The sequence below is a fragment of the Populus nigra genome, chromosome 8 (assembly GCF_951802175.1).
Source record: "Populus nigra chromosome 8, ddPopNigr1.1, whole genome shotgun sequence".
In the NCBI taxonomy this organism is placed as follows: domain Eukaryota; kingdom Viridiplantae; phylum Streptophyta; class Magnoliopsida; order Malpighiales; family Salicaceae; genus Populus; species Populus nigra.
This window is the reverse complement of record NC_084859.1, coordinates 9164926-9184492: the sequence shown is the minus strand read 5'-3', so window position 1 is coordinate 9184492 and position 19567 is coordinate 9164926. Positions and strand designations below refer to the sequence as shown.

At 32.8% G+C, this 19567-nt stretch overlaps 2 protein-coding genes across 8 annotated transcripts; one reads left to right on the top strand and one right to left on the bottom strand.

The window, feature by feature from the left end:
* Window positions 1–826: 826 nt before the first annotated feature.
* Window positions 827–5653, top strand: LOC133702171 (pentatricopeptide repeat-containing protein At1g80150, mitochondrial-like). Of its 6 annotated transcripts, none has more exons than XR_009843672.1 (4): window positions 827–1215; window positions 1388–2903; window positions 3270–3349; window positions 5250–5653. XR_009843672.1 is itself a non-coding variant. In XM_062126424.1 (2 exons), exon 2 carries the CDS (start codon window positions 1462–1464, stop codon window positions 2665–2667), a length of 1206 nt encoding a protein of 401 aa, XP_061982408.1. In that variant the 5' UTR covers window positions 827–1265; window positions 1388–1461; the 3' UTR covers window positions 2668–3350. The 6 variants fall into 6 exon arrangements, 1 of the variants encoding a protein (XP_061982408.1); XR_009843670.1 differs by having other exon boundaries at window positions 827–1265; XR_009843674.1 differs by lacking the exon at window positions 1388–2903 and having other exon boundaries at window positions 830–1215.
* Window positions 5654–8962: 3309 nt separating this feature from the next.
* On the bottom strand, window positions 8963–13159 carry LOC133700650 (O-fucosyltransferase 13). Of its 2 annotated transcripts, none has more exons than XM_062124241.1 (6): window positions 12906–13159; window positions 12742–12821; window positions 12095–12165; window positions 11909–11997; window positions 10044–10265; window positions 8963–9858 (listed from the first exon to the last, which is right to left on the bottom strand). In XM_062124241.1, the coding sequence occupies exons 1-6, from the start codon at window positions 13022–13024 to the stop codon at window positions 9126–9128; spliced, it is 1314 nt and encodes a 437-aa protein (XP_061980225.1). In that variant the 5' UTR covers window positions 13025–13159; the 3' UTR covers window positions 8963–9125. The 2 variants fall into 2 exon arrangements, with proteins under 2 accessions (XP_061980225.1, XP_061980226.1); XM_062124242.1 differs by having other exon boundaries at window positions 12095–12201; window positions 12906–12965.
* Window positions 13160–19567: the final 6408 nt, after the last annotated feature.

The following is a 19567-nucleotide window of genomic DNA, read 5'->3' as shown; positions in this document are numbered from 1 at the left end:
TGGAAGTCAAAATTAGTTAAATGAGAGTTCTTGTGGTTTATGCTGTAAACACTCATGGAATAGAACCGAGCTAAAAGGGCAAAACGAACTTGGTTAATGAACTAACATGTAACAAACAACTCAATAGGATCTTCAATTTTTTTTTAAAATAACTTTAATACAAATCAAATTAACAATCTTAATTAGTTTATCTTTAATTCTAAAAAAATCATTACAAATCTTTTTAGATTTATTTTTCCTTTAATTCTTTATTGAATGATGGTACTTGTCAATAATCTTGAAAGCACAACACAAGAAGAAAAATAAAACTCAATTATTTGCCTCTAGCAGCACGCAATCGATTTTCCCATTTGGGGTGTCGATTATTATTTTTAATGTTAATTTTAAAAAATAATTAAGAATAATTGATTTACAAATAAGAGAGTTTCTCATCTGATTTGTAACACATATCAGTCTTCTCTATCCCATCTCTTGTAGCCGTACCCTATCGATCATAGTTATGAAATTCAGTCGGTCTGTCTGGGTCAATCTAAAATTCAACTGATTTGAGATTGAAACTAGGCTGGATTGACAAAAAATAAGGTAAGAAAAAACCTAGTTTATCCGGTTAAAAATCTAATTACAACTCGTTGATTTTTTTTTACTAAAATAATATTGTTCTGATTTTTTTTAAAAAAATTTAACCTAATTAACTTGACTAAAACTCAAAACCCGGATTTTAAACCGGACCAGCTATCAAACCGGATCTGGAAACTATGCTCAAAACTATTCTCAAAACTTTTGAGGGTTAAATTTGTGACACGAAACCTAAATCCTACCCCCAAAAATAATAATAAATAATAATAACAGCATGGCAGCCCACAGTATCTTTCTTTCTGGCTTTACCATGATGGCATGATCTTCCCAAAACACTTGACAAAAAACTTAGAAGTCCTAACTCCAAAACCTAAATCCCAAAACAACAAAAGCCCCCTTCCCTCCCAGAAGATCCAATCCTCACTCTTTTTCTATTCATATTTGTTTCTATAGCCACTACTGTCACTCTGTGTAACACTGAACAAATATATCCATACACTGCTCCTTTTTGCTTAATTCATGTTCTTAATTATCTCAAGATTGCTTTTTTGAGTTTCATCTTGTTGGTTTTTCTATTTTCCACATGGGTTTTGAAGATTTCTTCAACTCGGTGCCTGGTATCATTGTTTTAGCATATGGGTATGCTTCTGTTTGATAAAATTCCTCTGCGAGTTTTCCATGTGTAATGGGTATGGATTTTCATTAAAAATCTTGTCAAGATAATCTCTTTAATGTGGGCAGGCTTTTGTGTTTGTTTGATAGAAATCCTCTTTTTTCTGGTTTTTCATTTTTTTTTAAATGTGCTGTGAAGGTTTCTTGACGTTATTGCATTGGATCTTGAGGATGGAACATGGATATGTTTCAATTTGAGGAAGAAACCAAGACATGCTCTCTCTGCGAAACACTCGCAGATTCTGCAACTTTTCTGCCTCCGTTGCATTAAGTCGTAGTCCTGCAGCTGTATCTAACCGCATTCAGAATCAAAACCAGAAACCTTTGGAGGAACCTGCACTTGTTAAGCTTAAAGCTGAGAGAGACCCTGAAAAGCTATTTAATCTTTTCAAGGCCAATGCTGAGAATAGGCTTGTTGTGGAGAATCGGTTTGCATTTGAAGATACCGTTTCTCGCTTGGCTGGTGCTAACAGGTTTGATTACATTGAGCATTTACTTGAGCACCAGAAGCCTCTTCCACAAGGTAGGCGCGAAGGGTTCATGGTGAGGATTATAATGTTGTATGGAAAGGCTGGAATGATAAAGCATGCTATTGATACTTTCTATAATATGCATTTGCACGGCTGTAAAAGGACTGTTAAATCCGTCAATGCTGCACTGAAGGTTTTGACTGGAACCCGTGATTTAGCAGCAATCGAGGCCTTTGTTAATGAGGCGCCGAAGAAGTTTGATATTGAGCTAGACATATTTTCTGTTAACATCATTGTTAAGGCTTTATGTGAAACGGGAAATTTGGATAAAGCATATTTACTCATGGTAGAGATGGAAAAGTCAGGGGTAAGGCCAGATGTCATCACATACACCACACTTATGTCAGCATTTTATAAGAACAACAGGTCAGAGATTGGCAATGGATTGTGGAATCTTATGGTGCTTAAGGGATGTTTACCCAATCTCGCAACATTTAATGTTAGAATTCAGTATTTGGTCAACATAAGACGGGCATGGCATGCAAATGATGTCATGCGTTTGATGCTAAAAATTGGGATTGTGCCTGATGAGGTTACATATAATTTGGTTATAAAAGGCTTTTTCCAGACTGGTAAACTTGAGATGGCCAAAATGGTGTATTTTTCTTTACGTGGCAAGGGGCATAAATTTAATGTTAAAGTTTACCAAACAATGGTTCATTATTTATGCAAGGGTGGGGAGTTTGATTTGGCTTATACAATGTGTAGAGATTGCATGAGAAATAACTGGTTTTTGAATGTGGATACCATTCATACGCTGCTTGAAGGGCTGAAGAAGAATGGGCAGCTTAACAAGGCTAAGGTGATCGTGACTTTAGCTCAGAAGAGAGTGCCTCCTTTTCCTTCTAGTCATTTGCGCTCCTTGCAAGCTGTATTGTCTAGAAGTTGAATTGAGGTTATGGAAATGCTCAGATAAGCTTGGTTTTGTAACACCACAGCCACACAGCAGGGGATATTCATTTCATTTTGTCCTCTGATACATCCACAGAACCATATGGATATCCTTGTCCTTAAACATCAAACAAAGGGAACGTTCCCTTTATTCAATTAATTTGTTGTAGCTTTTAATAAGTTCCTGATGAAATGAAATTTCTAAACTTCTAACTGGATGGTGCCATGATTCTTGTAAGTTTTCATTCAATTTCTTCCCTTATCTTTGTCTGTTTCAAATGCATTACTCTTTTCTTTCTAATCTACGAGTGTTGGAGCATGTGAGTTTTGGATGTTCACCTGTCAATAATTGCTCTACTTACTGAATACTGATGTCTCATGCCATCTTTTATACTTGTTATTTGTATCTATCTTCATGGACTTAGGGTGTTCTTTTTAAATCATCATGCAACTTCCTCATTGTATGTATTTATGAGTGGGAACGTGTCTTCCGCTCTGACTTTCATGTTAGGCATATTTACATCAAATGTGATATATAAATTGGCTTAAAGTTTTGATTTGATTTTCTAATATGATGCCTTTTATTTGAAATTTTTGCAGTTTCAATTGACAAAGAGCTGGTTAGCCAGCCAAAAGAGTGTGTTATCTCTTTGTTATCTATTGCTTAGATGCCAACATTGGTAAGCATCAATTATTTTGCTCATTATTGTTTGTTGGGCTTAGCAGATGCATCAAGTTGTTTTGCAGAACTTACCGCTTCATTGTTCTAGATGCCTAGTATTTCTAATTTGAACTTTTGTGAAGTATATCAATGTAAGCTGATATGTGTTGATAGTGATGGCTGATGTTTTGATTCAAAATTTTTTATGTTCAATGTTATATTGAACTACATGATAAAGGACAGCTTTGGGGCTGTTTTACAGCTGTGGACATTAACATTTTAGGGTTTGAGTTGGTCTTTTGATCGTCAGTAACTATAGGACTGATTGGGCTTGAACGTCTGGATGCTTAGTAATTCCATGGAGGCTGTTTGAATATGGGATTTGAGTTGCTGGAAATTGTTGGAAGCTATTAGAGTCTTATTAATATGGTTTCTAGGAGTCACACCTAAGAGAAGATTGAGTCATATTATCAAAGGCAAATTGCTGGATTTTTTTTTTCATGAACTGATTTCCTCTTGTATTGAACAATTACATAACCTTTATATAGAGTTCTTAGGACTTATCTTCCTATATAAGAAAATGCTTATAATCCTATTTGAAAATCCTAATAAAGCTAATTACTCTTTAGGACTAATAAAATACTAAATAGAAAAAAAACCAAGACCTATAGAATTTACAGCAAGTCTAGAAATTTCAGAAATACCTTGTCTATGAAAATCATGTTAGAATACAACAATTTTGACTCTCTTGTTTTCTGCATCATCACGACTAATAGTAGTAGTGGGTGTTAGAGGTTTCATCTCTTAAAAAATAGTTGTTGTAACATGAAACATCCAAAAAATTGCACTAATACACCAAAAGGAGCATATTGTGTTATAAAATATGGTTACCTTTTTTTAGGGTAGATAAACTGTCAAAAGTTATTTTAGTGTATGTTTGGTAATGCGGTTGAAAGTGCCTTTTTATATGTAAAGGCACCAAATTGATGTTTTTTTAAATGGTTTTCGATGATTTTGATATTCGCATAACAAAACCATTAGAAGCACCTAAAAAGGCATCAATTTGGTGCTTTTCAAACAAAAAAAACACTTTGAAAAGAACATTAGAAAACACCTAAAACACAATGTCAAGTGGTGCCTTAATTTGGTGAACCTGCTGTTCTGATAAACTAAAATTGAAAAGCAGAATTGTAGAACATTTTTTCAGGTCTTGTATGTTCCTAACAAGCGATTCAATGGAATTCTTTTTTGGAAATATGCATACACACACAAAAGGTGCTTACTGAGCTTCATGAAATGAATATTCAACTTTACTTCTTTATGAAGCCGAATTCACATTAGGTAAAAACCAAAACAATATGGTTACCCCTTCCTTGTCATCCCCACAGTGCACCACCACTACCTGTTCCTTCCTTTTCTAGACAAGCTGCTGACTTGCCTGAAGTTGCATCAATATAAAGATGAAACAAGCTTTATTGTGCAAAGTCATCTGTTGGTGATAATTGTTTTTTATAGTTCCTTCTGATGATGACATGAAGTACATCAAGTACTATAGTTTGTTTATCAATAATAAAAAGGGTAGATTTTGCTCCTCCAGGTGAAGATGCCTATTGGAGTGAACGGCTATTACAAAATCATACTATTCCTCACCCTTCCGATCTCCTAATCTACATGTTAAATTTCCTTGTAGAGTCGATTGCTGCATGAACACTAGGATTAGACTGAATCTCTTCTATTAATGTGTATTTAATAATAGATAGGTAGGAACAGAAACTAGACACATGGGGTTTTAATGAAATTTATTCATGAATGCATTCTGCCATAAGGGAAGAAAACCAAACCTTTCCGGTTCTTCAAATCCATCCATTTGCTCTAATGATAGGAATTCTTAAACCTTTTTCATAATTGTACCTGTGCAGGACAAAAGTTGCAAATCAAAATTGGCACAGCCTGAAAGGGAAGAGAGAAGTGCTGGAGAAAGGATACTGTTGTGAAGTAATGGGGTGACGGTTGCAAGGTGGAATGTTTAATGGTGCTCTTTGGCAGCAGAAATTGATTCTGAAGTGTTTCTTAGTTTATAGCTTTCTAGTAGAAATTTGATGTCTCATTTGACTGAGGCAGTCAGTGTTCCACGGATTAATTTTTCATGGCTAGATTGTGGTTGCAGATCTGGATAAAGTGGGATAACTAGCCAGTGTTGTCAAAGGCGAAAATGCCCAAGGTGTTAGGTGAACGCCGGAATGAACCAAGATGATATGTTATAACTTCAAAAAATATATGTATGATATTATATACATAATCATTTAAAGTTACATTTTTTTCACCTTTAAAACAAAATAAACAAAATAAAAAAGTTATTTCGCCGCGAAAAGGTACCATGTAAGTGTTCGTTGAAATTCATTGTCTAGGCATCTAAACGTCTTTTGACAACATTTTATTAGCAATGATTGGTGTTGCATCCTTGGACATGGACGATAATTTGTTATGATTGAGGTACCTGAATGCCCTCTGCTGCTGAGAGTTTGGTTGTTTATAGTAAGTGCTCTATGTTTTGCCTGATTAACCGGCAACCCCAGATTTTACTTATTAGCAGCAGTGCGATGTACGAATCTCCATCCTGTTGCTCGGTTCCATGCTTCAAATTTTTGCTCCTGTCAGAGATATCCAAGCATATTTCTCAGAAGTCCAAGACAGAAAAGCAGCTATTGGCAGAGATGTATCCTGCATTCCCAAGATGCCATATATATAGTTGGAGTTATTTAAATGGAGAAATTATTGTTCGAGATTTAAAGTGGTTTTTTTTTTGTCTTCTTCGAATTCAACACTTTGCTGTAAAAAAGGCCTCAGAAGGTATAGTATTCATGTTGTTTATTTATTGGTGATTAGTGAGAGGCACATGGATATATATATATATATATATATATATATATATATATATATATATATATATATATATATATGGTCTCTCCTTTGAGTTTTCATGGTGAATAATTGGTGGGTTTATGGAGAGGATTATAAAACTTTTTATGAACAAAAAGTCTCCGACAACCCATGGTTGTAGAAATTCCTAGAGCCCAATGTGGCAATTTCTCAGGCAACCGCATGTGCATAATTAATACAATATTAGTTGTTCATAATTCTGTGTTCAATAAAAAATCTCATACTATCTTTTGCTCATTCAGAGCTGCTAAGAGTAAAATGTACTGTTTTTGATACACGGACTTCCAAAATGCTGCATAACACATCTTGGGGCAGTGTAAATTCCTCGTTCCTACTTCCAAAAGTTACAGGGAGGTCCTGACATGAAGAAGAAATGAGGTTAGAGAGGGAAATGTCACTCCTAGAATTCACAGGAGAACAGGGAAGAAAACCAGGACTGTAAAATTACTGTGAAATCCCAGTTGAAAGAAGCACGACTTCCAGATAATATGAATCTGAAGCCTGTTAAAAAATGCATAATGAATTTGTAGACGTCTCTTTTTTTGTTGTTCTTCTGCCAAAGGTTTTGGGGGGATTTGTTTTGCATGAAACAATTGCAAAATAAATTATAAGGAAATTCGAACAATAAGCTCTTGGAATGGGAACTGCAATCAGTGTCAAATTACATTACAAAATAAACTGAAGGATGTAGGGAAAGGTACAGTGCGTTGGATATTTTCCTCCATAACCATATCCATTGTTCATTGCATTGTTTATATGAACACTTTCTTTTATATTTTTTTTTTAATTTCATTCTTTCAAGTTATGTTAGTATTTTTACATTCTAAGATTTTTTTTTTACTTTAAACTGTATGCAAAATGTTGAACAATAATCTAACCATGAACTAAAATCAATTTTGTGAAATAAAATTTTTATTTGTAGTTAACAATAAAATTAAGAGAACAAAGATATTTTTTTTTTAAAAAAAATAGAAGATTCATTTGTATTTTCGTGCGGAAAACTTTAGTACTCCTTGAAGTTTTAGTTTATGTATTATCTTGTCCTTTTTTAATAGACATTTCGATACTAAATTTTATTTTTTCACATTTCAATTCTTGAATATTAAAAAAAATAACTAAAATATATTAAGAACGAGAAAAGAGCTTGAATGATGACATTCTTACCATCAAAATGCCAGTCTTAGTGCTAATAGGTTCGTCTTTTCCATAGGAGATCAATATAGGTTGTGTTGCTTTTTGATAATGTCAAAAAAAAATAAAAAAATAAAACATGGTTTATAAAGTTTTTTTTTAAAAAAAATGATTAGAGGGTGCTTTGATTTAAAAATGAATTTATTAGTGTTTTAGACTATTGTGGGCCACAACAAACATGTTGTCCCCTTAAAAAAAAAAAAAAAAACTTGAGCAAACGACTTAAAAACAATTTAATAACAAAGCACGAGGGTTAAAGTTTTTTTTATGATTGGCCAAGGCCTAGAGATGCTTGGCCCTTTTTTTTATTTAATTTTTAATTCATATTCTTTTTTTAAAACAATGTTTATTTCAATTTTTTTAAATAGTAATTAATATTTATTCTTAAAAGAAATTATTGTAATTTATTTTTAAATTATTAAATTTTATATAAATAAATTGTATGAAGTATAAAGTTCATAAAAATAAAAATTATTTGTTTTTAGCCCCAAAATTAAGATAAAATAAAAAAACAACCATTATAAAATATTTGCATTAAATATCTTTATCTTTAGTAGAGTAGGTGTGTTTGGCATTGCTGTAACTCATGTGGTTGTGGTTTGAAAAAAATTGTTTTATAAAAGGTATTTTTAGTTGAGGTTGGGTTGGAAAAATATATATATTTGGTTAAAACTGTGATTGAAATTGAGGTTGAATAAAAAATAGTTTAATGTGTTTGGTTAAGAATGCTTTTGAAATTAAGGTTATAAAATAATTTTAAAAAATATATATTAATATTTATGATTTTTAATTTAAATATTGTAGATTTAACTATTGCTATTACATCATGAAATAAATCATACTTTATATATAAAAATTTTTATTGTTCCATTAAATTATTTACAATTCCATTACGTACAAAATTCATCCGACAAGAACTACAGTTTCCATGATTTTTTTAGCGTGCAATAAAATTAGATAAAATATTATCAGGAATAAAATTGAGATTACAGTACGAGTAAATTTAATTCACCTTAAATTAATTTTTTAAAAAACAAAAAAAAATTATTGTTCATGTTCACGTGAACAATGCGAGTAAAATCAATGTTGCACTGGTTTTTCAAGAGAAAAAAATATTCACGTGAACAGTGCGAGTGAATTAAAATTCACTGCATTGGTTTTTCGAAAAAAAAAAACAATTAACTGCATTGATTTTTCAAGAAAAAAACTGTTCACTTTAATGAACAATGCGACAATGAAACATTGCTCCACTGTTCAGTGGTTCTTCTCCACGAGAAGCAGCAAAATGCTACTTCTACAAAACTTACAGCACAACCGAATTTTTGGTGAGTCCTACCAGTATCAAACTATGTTTTTTCTTTAACCAAATATTTATATCTGTGGCTACGAATGAACCTCATCCACAGTCACATTACCAGACGGCCTCTAATTTATGTTAACAAGCTTTTTTAATTTATAAATTCATTAATTTTATTTATTTATTTATTTATTTTATCATGCATAAACAATAACCTTTTGTTTTCTAATTAAAAAAATCATGATATCCAATGTCAATAGTTTCTCTTACATTTAAAATTAATTTAGAAACCTACCCGCGGTAACACATGTTACAGGACTAGTCATATACAAAGAAATTCGAACAAGTCAAATCCTAAAACATGAAATCACGATTTGAAGTCACAAAAGCAGTCAGGCAGAGCAGACCCTCTTCCCATGGCAAAATCTTCTTTGTGAGCCAGCCATAAGGCTTGCATCAACTCCTTCCCATCCAAGCCCTTAGAAGTGAGCTCTGCATAAGCTCTCCGGCTTAGGAATAGGGTATTATGCAACCCCTTATAAGCTCGCATTGCAGCAACCATCTTGTCCATGTTACCGAAAAAAGTAGCCACGTAAAAATCACTGTTGATTGATACATAATAATCCAATGCAGCTTTTGTGTTCCCGTGCATATTTAGGAAATCCTCACCACTGAGAAGTGCAGATTTGGTGACCACGTTGGTGTAAATAGATTTTAAACCTTCAATTTCCATCAGGCCATCCCCAGCTGCAAGGTATATATTTGTGTTCGTAGGGATGGAAAGTGCCTGAAAAATGAAGGCTGTCTCGTTAGGCGTGAGGGGACACTTCCCTCGCTTTCTCCAAGTGCGAGCCAGCTCCCCAGTCCATGGTTTTCTGTCTCCCCTAGCAGCTTCAATAGCTTCCTTGGAGGCAGGGGAAAGGCCTGGGTATTCACATTGGCTATATGCAACCATGTCAGGTTCAAATCGAAGATGAAGCGAAAGAAAGGGTTTCGGTATAGCTTCCAGAAGTTCTGCAGCTTTCTGTTCCAGGGTTCTTGTAAGGCGTAATGCACCATAACAAGCTTGACAAAGTGCAGCTTTTGCATTCAGAGGATACCTAAACAAAGAAAAGGTGCAAACTCTTACATAACAAACTGCATGCTATTTTACCATTTCTAAAATGAAAACAAAGCCTAGGGCTACTAAAAATATGCATGCAGTCAAACTTACAGGCCTAACAGTCATTGTCATGTAATCACTACACAAAAAAAAATATATTGAAATTGAAATGCAATCTGGTACCTGTCCCTTCTTTGACTCATTGCTGGTGTAATTGAAATATATTGGTATTTCAATAAAGATGGAAGGACACTTTCAATGTAATCAAATTGGCCTTTTCTTTTGCTACAGTCTACACGAAAGGGTTCTTTTAATGCAACCTCTGGTGGCAGTTCCTTAACAACTTTAATGAAGCCATCCATCTGTTGAATGAAGTAATCAACATCAAATACATCTGCAAATCCACTGAAGTACAATTAAAGGGTCATTTACTGATATTGTCCATGAAATGACAGCAATCAATTTCAAACACATAAAGATGCTTTTAGCCTACATTATTTGATATTGGATTATAGTACATCTCAAACATTTTCACAATGCTACCAAGAAAAGAAGAGTTTCCAATTCAGTCTATTACATTAGATACACTGCTTAAAACAGTATGAATAATACGAATATCAAAAATGAAACAAGCGCAATAAAATCTTCATATTACTTATGGATAAAAGAAGACTTTCCATAGAAGAGGAGAAATAATTCACTATTGGGGGATTGAGTGGCGGGGAGAGTGATTATGAACAGGGAAATTACACTGTATATCTGCTTATTTTGAAAAGAAATAGAAGTAGAGATGAGAGCTTTATTGCTGCTCCACAGAATTTTCTTTCTTTTTGTTTTTATGAATGGACATAGACAATCTTAGAGTGACAGCACATTACTTAAACTTCTAGTGGAAAGCATCGTGCCCTTTTCGCCATATCTGCGACTTTCACTTTTTTTCACTACACATTGGATTGGCTGGGGAAGATAAACTAGGTGCTGTTTATTTCCTTTTGAATTAGTAGTTTGACTTTTAGTTATGAATTGGACCGATTTAACTTTCAAAAACCCACCTTATTTGCACCATCTTATTGACCTCTTATAAACTGACCATAGAAATCTGCGAGTGAAGGAAAAACAAGAAAGGAAATAGATCATGGCACTGGGCCGACACTGCCAAAACCTAGATGGCCCTTTGTCAGTTTGTTGCCATCATCATATTCCTTTGCCCCATTTACGTGGCTTTTAGACCTAAAATAAGAAGGATCAGGGAAAAAAAAAATTAAGTTGTTTTCATTTTGTGTTTAGATCTTGAATTTAAAAGATGATTTGAGGTTGAAAACTGGAAAGACACTGTAGTATTGTCTTGGGATCAGATTTAATGATTTTGGCGGCCAAAAGTTCATAAAAAAAAACATGTTCAACAGAGGACTCAAATGACACTGAAACGGTGACGTTTTACTCCTAAAAGAGGTGCCAACTAGTGCAGATGACATGCATCCGCTGGTGAGAGCAAACAAGACAACATGTCCTTGGGTTTGATGCATTTAGATCTCATAATCATATGCCATCTGTAAAGAAAATGAAAAAAATAAAAATGAAGCACAAGCACCAATATAAACATGTGGAGCGGCAATATCAGCTCCAAAAAAACACAAACATCAATCTAACTGCACTGAATCAAAGTTCAATACCTAAACACTCTACACTCCATTAAAACATACCAAATCGCCACAACATCAAACACAGCACATCCATTTAAAAGTATGTTCCACCAAACATGCTAAATTTTGATCCATGATGACAATAGCCTAATAATGTTGCATGGAAATGCATACAAAATTTGAAGTCGTGAAAATCCCAGACACAATCTACTTGGAGCAGTTATAACATCTGGCAAAAGAATAAAGTAAATCAACTCATGTTTGATATGGATTTCAAAATTTTTCCTTGATTTATCTAGTTATTCAGAATGCAAGAATGAAGACCATCTCCATAAGTTGCACATTCAATCTAAATTATTCCGAGTTTGTAACCAGTGGTAATTGATAAACATGATCAACAACTACCTTGACTCATTCCAATAAGCAGCTGCTTCAAACTTTGGCAAAACCAGAGTTGCATTTAACAAGCGGGCAATGCCAACGCCATCACAGAACTGCACAGATCATAAACAAAAGAGCATTTATGAACACAGCATACATTAACGAGCATTACCTGGAAATAACAAAAAATAATGTTCACTCCACACTCACATCTCGTCTCATCTGATTGAGGCCACCATAGCAATCCACACGGATATATCCATTACTCTCCGCTGGTAGGGCTGCATGATTTCAACAAAAAAAACCAATGCAATTTTCTGCAATGAAAACCAATTAAAATTGACTCAGGGGAAAAAAAACAGAAGAAAAGAAAAAGGCAGGAGAATTCCTTTACTTTGACTCAAACCATATTCCGAGCAGCATACATGATGATTAGAAAAAAAACACCTGAATCCCTCCCGAAACATCAGATTTATCCCAGATTTCAATATTAAGCAAATAACGAAAAAACTTGTGCATAAACAAATCTCCTCCAAAATCCAAGCCATTTACAAACCTTGAATCAGTAAAAATTTTAATTGACAACACAGTAAGAAAAGAACTTGCTTCCCATAACTCAAACTCACTGCCATTCTAAGTTTCCAAATTCTGTTCTCTTTCTATTCAAAGCCAAGTAAATGAACTCTATCTCGTATGTGCTTTTTAAAAAATATATTTAAATCTCACTAAAGCTATATAGAGAGTTTGGATTTATTACCAACACCCTTTAAGTGCATAATTCAGTAAAAGAGGAAAAAAAAAAAGAAACCAGAAACAAAAGAGCCCACGCAAAAATCAGATGCACAGAAGAGACATACCGATGCGAGGTCCATGAATCCACCACTTGCACGGCCTCCACTCCACAAGCCTCTTAACACCCCATATATCCGATTTCCCTCTAAATAAAATACAAGTAAATAAACCCAATTACAATCGCACTACATAAAATGGCATCAAGCAGCTCTAGTATAATGTGACTTACGCTTGTTTATTTGAAGGGACCGATGAAAACGGCGAAGAAGGAGACAGCAAAACGATAGCTAGGAAAAGCGAGAGTGTGAAGATGGCCGTGAACAATGGCTTCACGGAGACAGTAATCATTTGATGATAGATTTTCTTTTTAATGAAAAAAAAAACGATGAGGTTGCTGGGTTTGGTGTTTTGTTTCACTGAGAGAGAATTCGCTATGCTAGATCGGATCGAGTCTTCAAGGTAAAGTAAGGAAGGAGAAGGTATTCTCGTTAATTAAAACCTGTTTTTAAATATGTCATTCTTCTCTATTTTGGCACTTCTAATTTACTTTTGTTTCCATTTTAGTCACTATAAAAAAGATTGTTACATTAGTAGACTCGGAGATTTTTTATCAATGCAATTTGCCACCTTCATCTCTTGGATATTGACATATATTTGCTTCATAGCAATTGTTTCACATATATATATATATATATATATATATATATATATATATATATATATATATATATATGAGTTTTTCATGGTTGAATTCTACTCTAGGATAACTTAGATTGCTTTTGAAAAACTAGACCTCAAGAGGATACTTTGATACTTAAATATTGATGACGAGAGATGTTATTATTGGTGGAAAATAATGCCTATTCTACACAGAAAAATTTGGGTGTGTGTAAAAAAAATTGTGTATGAAAAGTTTGTGTGTTACTTCTGAAAATTCAAAAAAAATCATTAAAAAATATATTGAGATAAAATTGGATAGATCAAGATCAATTTTAGTGCCGTATTGAAAATCCTAGCTAGGCTTGAATTTTCTTATTATGCATAGCATAAATGACTAGAAATTGTTTTTCTAAGTATTATCAATGTATATAAAAAGCCCATGCTTGCTCATTTACATGTTTTTTCCTTTGGAAAAACAAAAGCCCTACTATCTACATATATCAAGTAAAGTAATGATAGTTATGGTAAATGATAATGAGATAGGAGAAAAGGTGGTGGTTGAAGAGTAATGGGATGATAGCAGTGAGATGGTAGTGATAATAATAACATAATTGTAAGTGCTTGTTTGGGAATGCTTTTCAAAAGTGCTTCCAAAAAAATTTGAATTTTTTTTTTTGCTTTGAAGTAATATGTTTTTTATGTTTTCAAATTATTTTGATATGCTAATCTCAAAAATAATTTTTTAAAAATAAAAAAAATATTATTGGCACACTTTTCTGAGTGAAAAGCACTTTGAAAAGCAATCACAACCACACTCCCAAATACCCTCCTGTGAACCGACTGACTAGGAACCTAAACCAATTCAGGTTGAAGAAAAATTAGAAAAAAAAATTAATTTGATTAAAAAATAAGGTTGACTTGCAATGTAGTTAATCCAGGTAAAACCCCAGTCAAAAACCTTAAACCCTCAAATTGAAAATGTCTTCTCTTTATATAGAACAAATGATAGAGAAATGAATTCCATAAAAATTGATTCAAAAATTCTTGAAAAAACATAAACAATAAATCTTTTTCACCAAATTTAGATCTAGGTCATCTCTCAAACTCATAAAATCACTCTCAAAACTTGTGCCAAGGTTAGAGCAAGTATAACTTTGGGTTTTTTCAACATCTGAATCATGAATGTTAAGATGACAACAAACCTTGTGTTTGTAACATGGCATGATTAAGAGAAGTTAGGAGAAGGTTTTTTAGAGGTATGAAAAATATAAATATTGATAGTTTTAGTTTTTTGGTTAGTGAAGGAGAAGAAAAGATGTAAAAGAAAGAAGGAGAAGGTTGAATGTTTTGTTACAGAAAATGGGTGGAAATGATGTTGTGAGAGGAGAGGGTAGAGTCAGCTAAGGCAAGATGAGATGACATTTTAGTTAAAAAAAAAAACAGATTTTGGATAAGATATAAGAGAATGAAAGGTTGTTTTATAAACAACATGGCTGATTTTAGATAAATTAAATTTTTTAAGTCAACCCGGGTTTAATCTTTCAATATATAACTTGTATTTTATTTCTAATTAGTTCCTCAATTGAGTTTAAGAACACCTAGTAATAATACTGATGATAATAGAAATGATTGTATGATGCTGATGATAACAACATGATGGTTGTTTAAAAATAATTAGAGTTTAATTATCTAGTAGATGGTCTAATGATAAGAGTTTGGAATCAAGAGGTTTGTTCTCCCTGTGATCTCAGGTTCGAACCCTGAGATTACTAATATTAATGGCCACTGGAGATTTACTTGGTCGTTAACTTCAAGGCCTATGGGGATTAGTCGAGGTAAGTGCAAGCTGGCCCGGACATCCCATGTGAATCAAAAAAATAAAATAAAATAAAATAATTAGAGGTTACCAGTTCGAGTCTCACAAACCTCGAAATTACTGGAGGCTTACATGGTCGTTAACTTCAGGGCTCGTGCGATTAGTTGAAATGCGAGGAAGCTGACCCGGACACTCACGTTAATAAAAAAAATTAGATGAAATTTTGAATGAAATATTGTTCAGATTTTTTAAATTTAATTAGTTTAAACTTGTTCTAATAAATAAAATAAATGTAAAATATTATATGGATTAATTTTTTTATAAAAATATTTCAAGAAAAAAAAATTAAAATATTTTATGCAAGACATGAATCTGGTTTGATTTATCAATCTTCCATTTAAGTTGTTTTGGAAAATACAGTTACATCCATGGTTGGACTTCGGAGGATTAATTGTGAGCGAGATGGACCGTTGTTTTTTTTTTCATGGATCCCGGAAAGAGAGAGAGTGTGTTTTGGCAAACTGGACTTTGATTTGGTGATATAAGCCCACTTCCTCGTGGGCTTGACAGGTACGCTTTTGCCTTCAATTAGATAAATGAAGCGAGCGAGCACCTCTAACATTTAATATTTTTTTTCTTGGAATTAGCCCCTAGGCATTGGGCTGGAGCCCAGCAGTACTTGTTCATCAACTCCTCAAATGAAGGTGTGAGGACGCGGTTTGTGGCTGTTTCAGAGAGGGTTGTTTCGGTGGAGTTGGAGTCGTGGATGGGTTGAACGTTAACGGCGTGCTGGTTATTGTGGGTGGAGGAGAAAGAGAGTGACGAAGTTGCGGAAGCTGCCGTCGCCGGCGTTGGTCGTGAGAGAAATATTGAACAGTGGAGGGGCTTTCAAATATGAGAGTGATGATTTTGTGTGAGCTTTGGGGTGTTGCATGGACCATGGGTAAATAGGTCTGAATGGAGGTTGAATCTTCGGTTGGACTTTTGTGCTGACCGCTGGAGCAAAGTTGGAGGGTCGACTGTGTGGTTCCCGGCGTGGAGTGAGAGCGTTTGGAAACGCAGGCAATTTTATAAATTTTTATTTTTTAAAAAATAATTTTTTAAAATAAAAAATATTATTTTAATATATTTTAAAATAAAAAACATTTTAAAAAATAATTCTAATCACATCTCTAAACAGCCCGAAAGCAGCGTGTTGCTGTCGGCTGGAATTGATGGTGACCAGGAGAGGGACACGATGCTCTGTTTTGATTGATTTTGAAAAAATTAATAAAATATTAATGACCTTTTATTTTAGAAAGCTTAGATGTAATAGCTCTTTTTAATCAACTAGCTAAAAAAAATTAACTTTCAGCTATTTTGGTTAAAATTAGAGAGTAAGGGTATGGATGCTTCTAGATATATAAAAAGATTGTTTGTTTTTGTATTTTAAAAATATTTAAAAAAAAATTAAAATTTTATTTTATTTTTTAAATTAATATATTTTAATGTCTTTATATTATTTTAATATACTAATATCAAAAATAACTTTTATAAAATAATAAAAATATTATTTTAATATATTTTAAAAAATAATTACTATAATATTCTTAAATAACCAAAATCATGTACATGTACAACTGATTCATCAATCAATCACTATGTAAATGGTCATATTAAAAAAAAAGAAAAGAGACGGAGGAGAATAGTTTGTAAAAGGAAAGAAACATGTGTAGGTATTAGGTATAGTGTTAATTTGGTTTTAATCACTTGAAATTTACTGTAATACGCATTTAATATTAATTTTCGGGTGTTTAAAAATGTGATAATGATTTTTTTAAAATGTTTTTTATTTAAATATATATTAAAATAATATTTTTTTAAAATTATTTTTAATATTAACCTATCAAAATGATTTGAAAAACATAAAAAAATTTTAATTTTTTTTAAAATACTTTTAATACACAAAAAAAACCCTAATTCTTGACCAACCTAATAAAACAACTTCCATCGTCAATCGTTTGGTGCCAAAGGAGAATATTTTGTAGAAGAAAAGAAACCAATAGGAAAAATTTTAAAAATTATTTTTAAAACATAAAAAAAAACAGACCTGAATTCTTGACGGGCCTAATAAAACAACTTCCATTGTCAATCCTATGGTGTGCCAAAGGAGAATATTTTGTACAAGGAAAGAAACCAATAGGAACATAATAACCTTCCCCACCAAGGACCAGCCCAGTAAATGCCTCCCCCAGATGAAAGAATCACGGGACTTATTTTAAATTGATGTTGAATTTGTTTTTTTTTTAATTATTTTTTTAATGTTTTTGAATTGTTGATGTGAAAAATAAATTTTAAAAATAAAAAAATAAATACTTCAAAAAATAATCATTATGATCCTACAAGAAAAACCCAAGTCATAATGGACGGGGAAGAGGAGGAGGAGGAGGAGGAGGAGGAGGAGGAGGAGGGGGCAACGGACGTCTTATTTCTCTTTTATCAGTCCAAGTCTGAAATTTAAATAAACCCCAGGAATTTGAGCAGTGATTTGCCTTGTCTTTACTCATATATGTCTGTCTTGTGATTAATCACGTCCGATTAATAATTAACTATATAAATGATCTATGTCGTCGTACTAGCTAGCTACAAGTTGCTGCTGCATGTGAATTCGTCTCCATCTATCTGACAAAGCCAGTCTCAAGCTATCTCTCCGTTCCTCTTCCGTAGATCTTACTTCCTTGTTCTAATTATTGTTTAGTGAATAAAAAACTGCCTGTGGTCTGCTTTAAACATCATGAAAAAGGAGCTTTTCAGTTCCAAGCTCACCTAATTTTACCAGTTAGTGGACATCATGCTCTGTATCTTGCAATAATGTTGGTGCTTGTTGACGAGGATGGACGTGGAAAAACATAGGAAGTTCTTGTAAGCTACACAACTTTCTTCATCAATCGCTTTCATATGCATGCACAGATTCATGTGTCTGTAAGGCTACTTGTTCTTTAAGTTTGTTTCTTGTCTCTTTTTCTTGGTTATTTTAGCTTCCTCATTGTCTTGATGGCGTGACCTTTCACATCATATGGACGCAGAAATTATTTAATGACAATAAGAAGGCACTGACGAGAGTAAGTTTACAAACACTAACCTGTATGCCATCAATAGCGATCAAATTTAGGTTAATCCTTCACGTGGACGCAGGTTAGATTTTAGGTTTATTTTTTAAAAGTTATGAATTTGAATTTTTTTAGGGGGTCACTAGAAGCTTACATGATCATTAACTTCAGGACCTGTAGGATTAGACAAGATATTTGCAAGTTAGTTTGAACACTCATATTAATAATAATAAAAAATTAGGTTGTGGTTGACGTTGCGTTCTAAATACAGTTTAGTAAAATTTAACTTTTTTATTTAAATTTTTTTATGTTTTTTAGATTATTTCGATGTGCTAATAAAAATAATTTTTTTAAATATAAAAAAAATATTATTCTAATAAAAAATACTTTAAAAAATTATCAATACCATACTCTCAAACATCATCCATTTTCGTCGGTCGCATGGAAACTATTTTGCATCCTTTAGTTTAGTGCTCTTTTGCGTTGAATCCCATTTTTGCCGGCCACCGCATAATGGAGGGAAAATATTTATACTATAAGACTATGCATCGATGCTTGACAGAGACAATTCAGTGCAGACAAAGACAAGATCAATTAACAAAATATGGGAAATAACCCATATTTAACTTACATGTGATGCCATGGAACCTTTCGTGTATCTCTGTACTATCTTGTCTCCATTGAATTCTTCTATAAATGAACAAGTGCTATACGTCAGTGTTTGACATTGGTGAAGCTTTTGCGGCTGTGATTTAAAGATTTAAAATATATATATTTGATTAGAATTGTTGTCTAATAAATTTTTACATGCAAATTTAAATAACAAAATATTAATGTGGGTCCTATTTAATTACAATTTTTATATACATTGTCAGGCAGAGGAAAAAAAAAAAGTTATCGTGATTCGGAATGGTTTTTAAATCCTAGTTAGAAGATAGATCGGTTGAAATACAAAAATAAAGTAATTCCTTAACATGATTTTAAATTAACATGACTATATTTAGTGTATTGATTAAGATTAGCTAACATAAAAAAAAATATGATTGCTCCTAGGTAGAACATCATTTTCTCACTTTAATTTTAGCTAGGTGTGGTTTCATAATATAATTTATATTATTCTCTTACGTATCTTTTTAAGTAAAAAACCTTTAAACTTGAAATTTGCATAAGCCTATATTACTTTATGCTTAATTTTTATCAAATATATGAGGATGGTAAAATTCAAACCCGTGATCGCTTGGTCATCGAGACTCTGATACCATTTTAAATAACCAATTCAATCCAAAAATTTAAACTGTTAAGTGAGGTTCTATAATATAATTTATA

Excerpts from the sequence above, each read along its gene's own strand:
- LOC133702171 (XM_062126424.1), top strand. The coding sequence starts at position 1,462 with ATGCTCTCTCTGCGAAACACTCGCAGATTCTGCAACTTTTCTGCCTCC.
- LOC133700650 (XM_062124241.1), bottom strand. The coding sequence starts at position 13,024 with ATGATTACTGTCTCCGTGAAGCCATTGTTCACGGCCATCTTCACACTC. Across the intron at positions 10,266-11,908 it reads GCTTATTGGAATGAGTCAAG|TGGATTTGCAGATGTATTTG; the intron begins GTAGTTGTTGAT and ends ATTGTACTTCAG. Across the intron at positions 9,859-10,043 it reads ATGAGTCAAAGAAGGGACAG|GTATCCTCTGAATGCAAAAG; the intron begins GTACCAGATTGC and ends TTCTTTGTTTAG.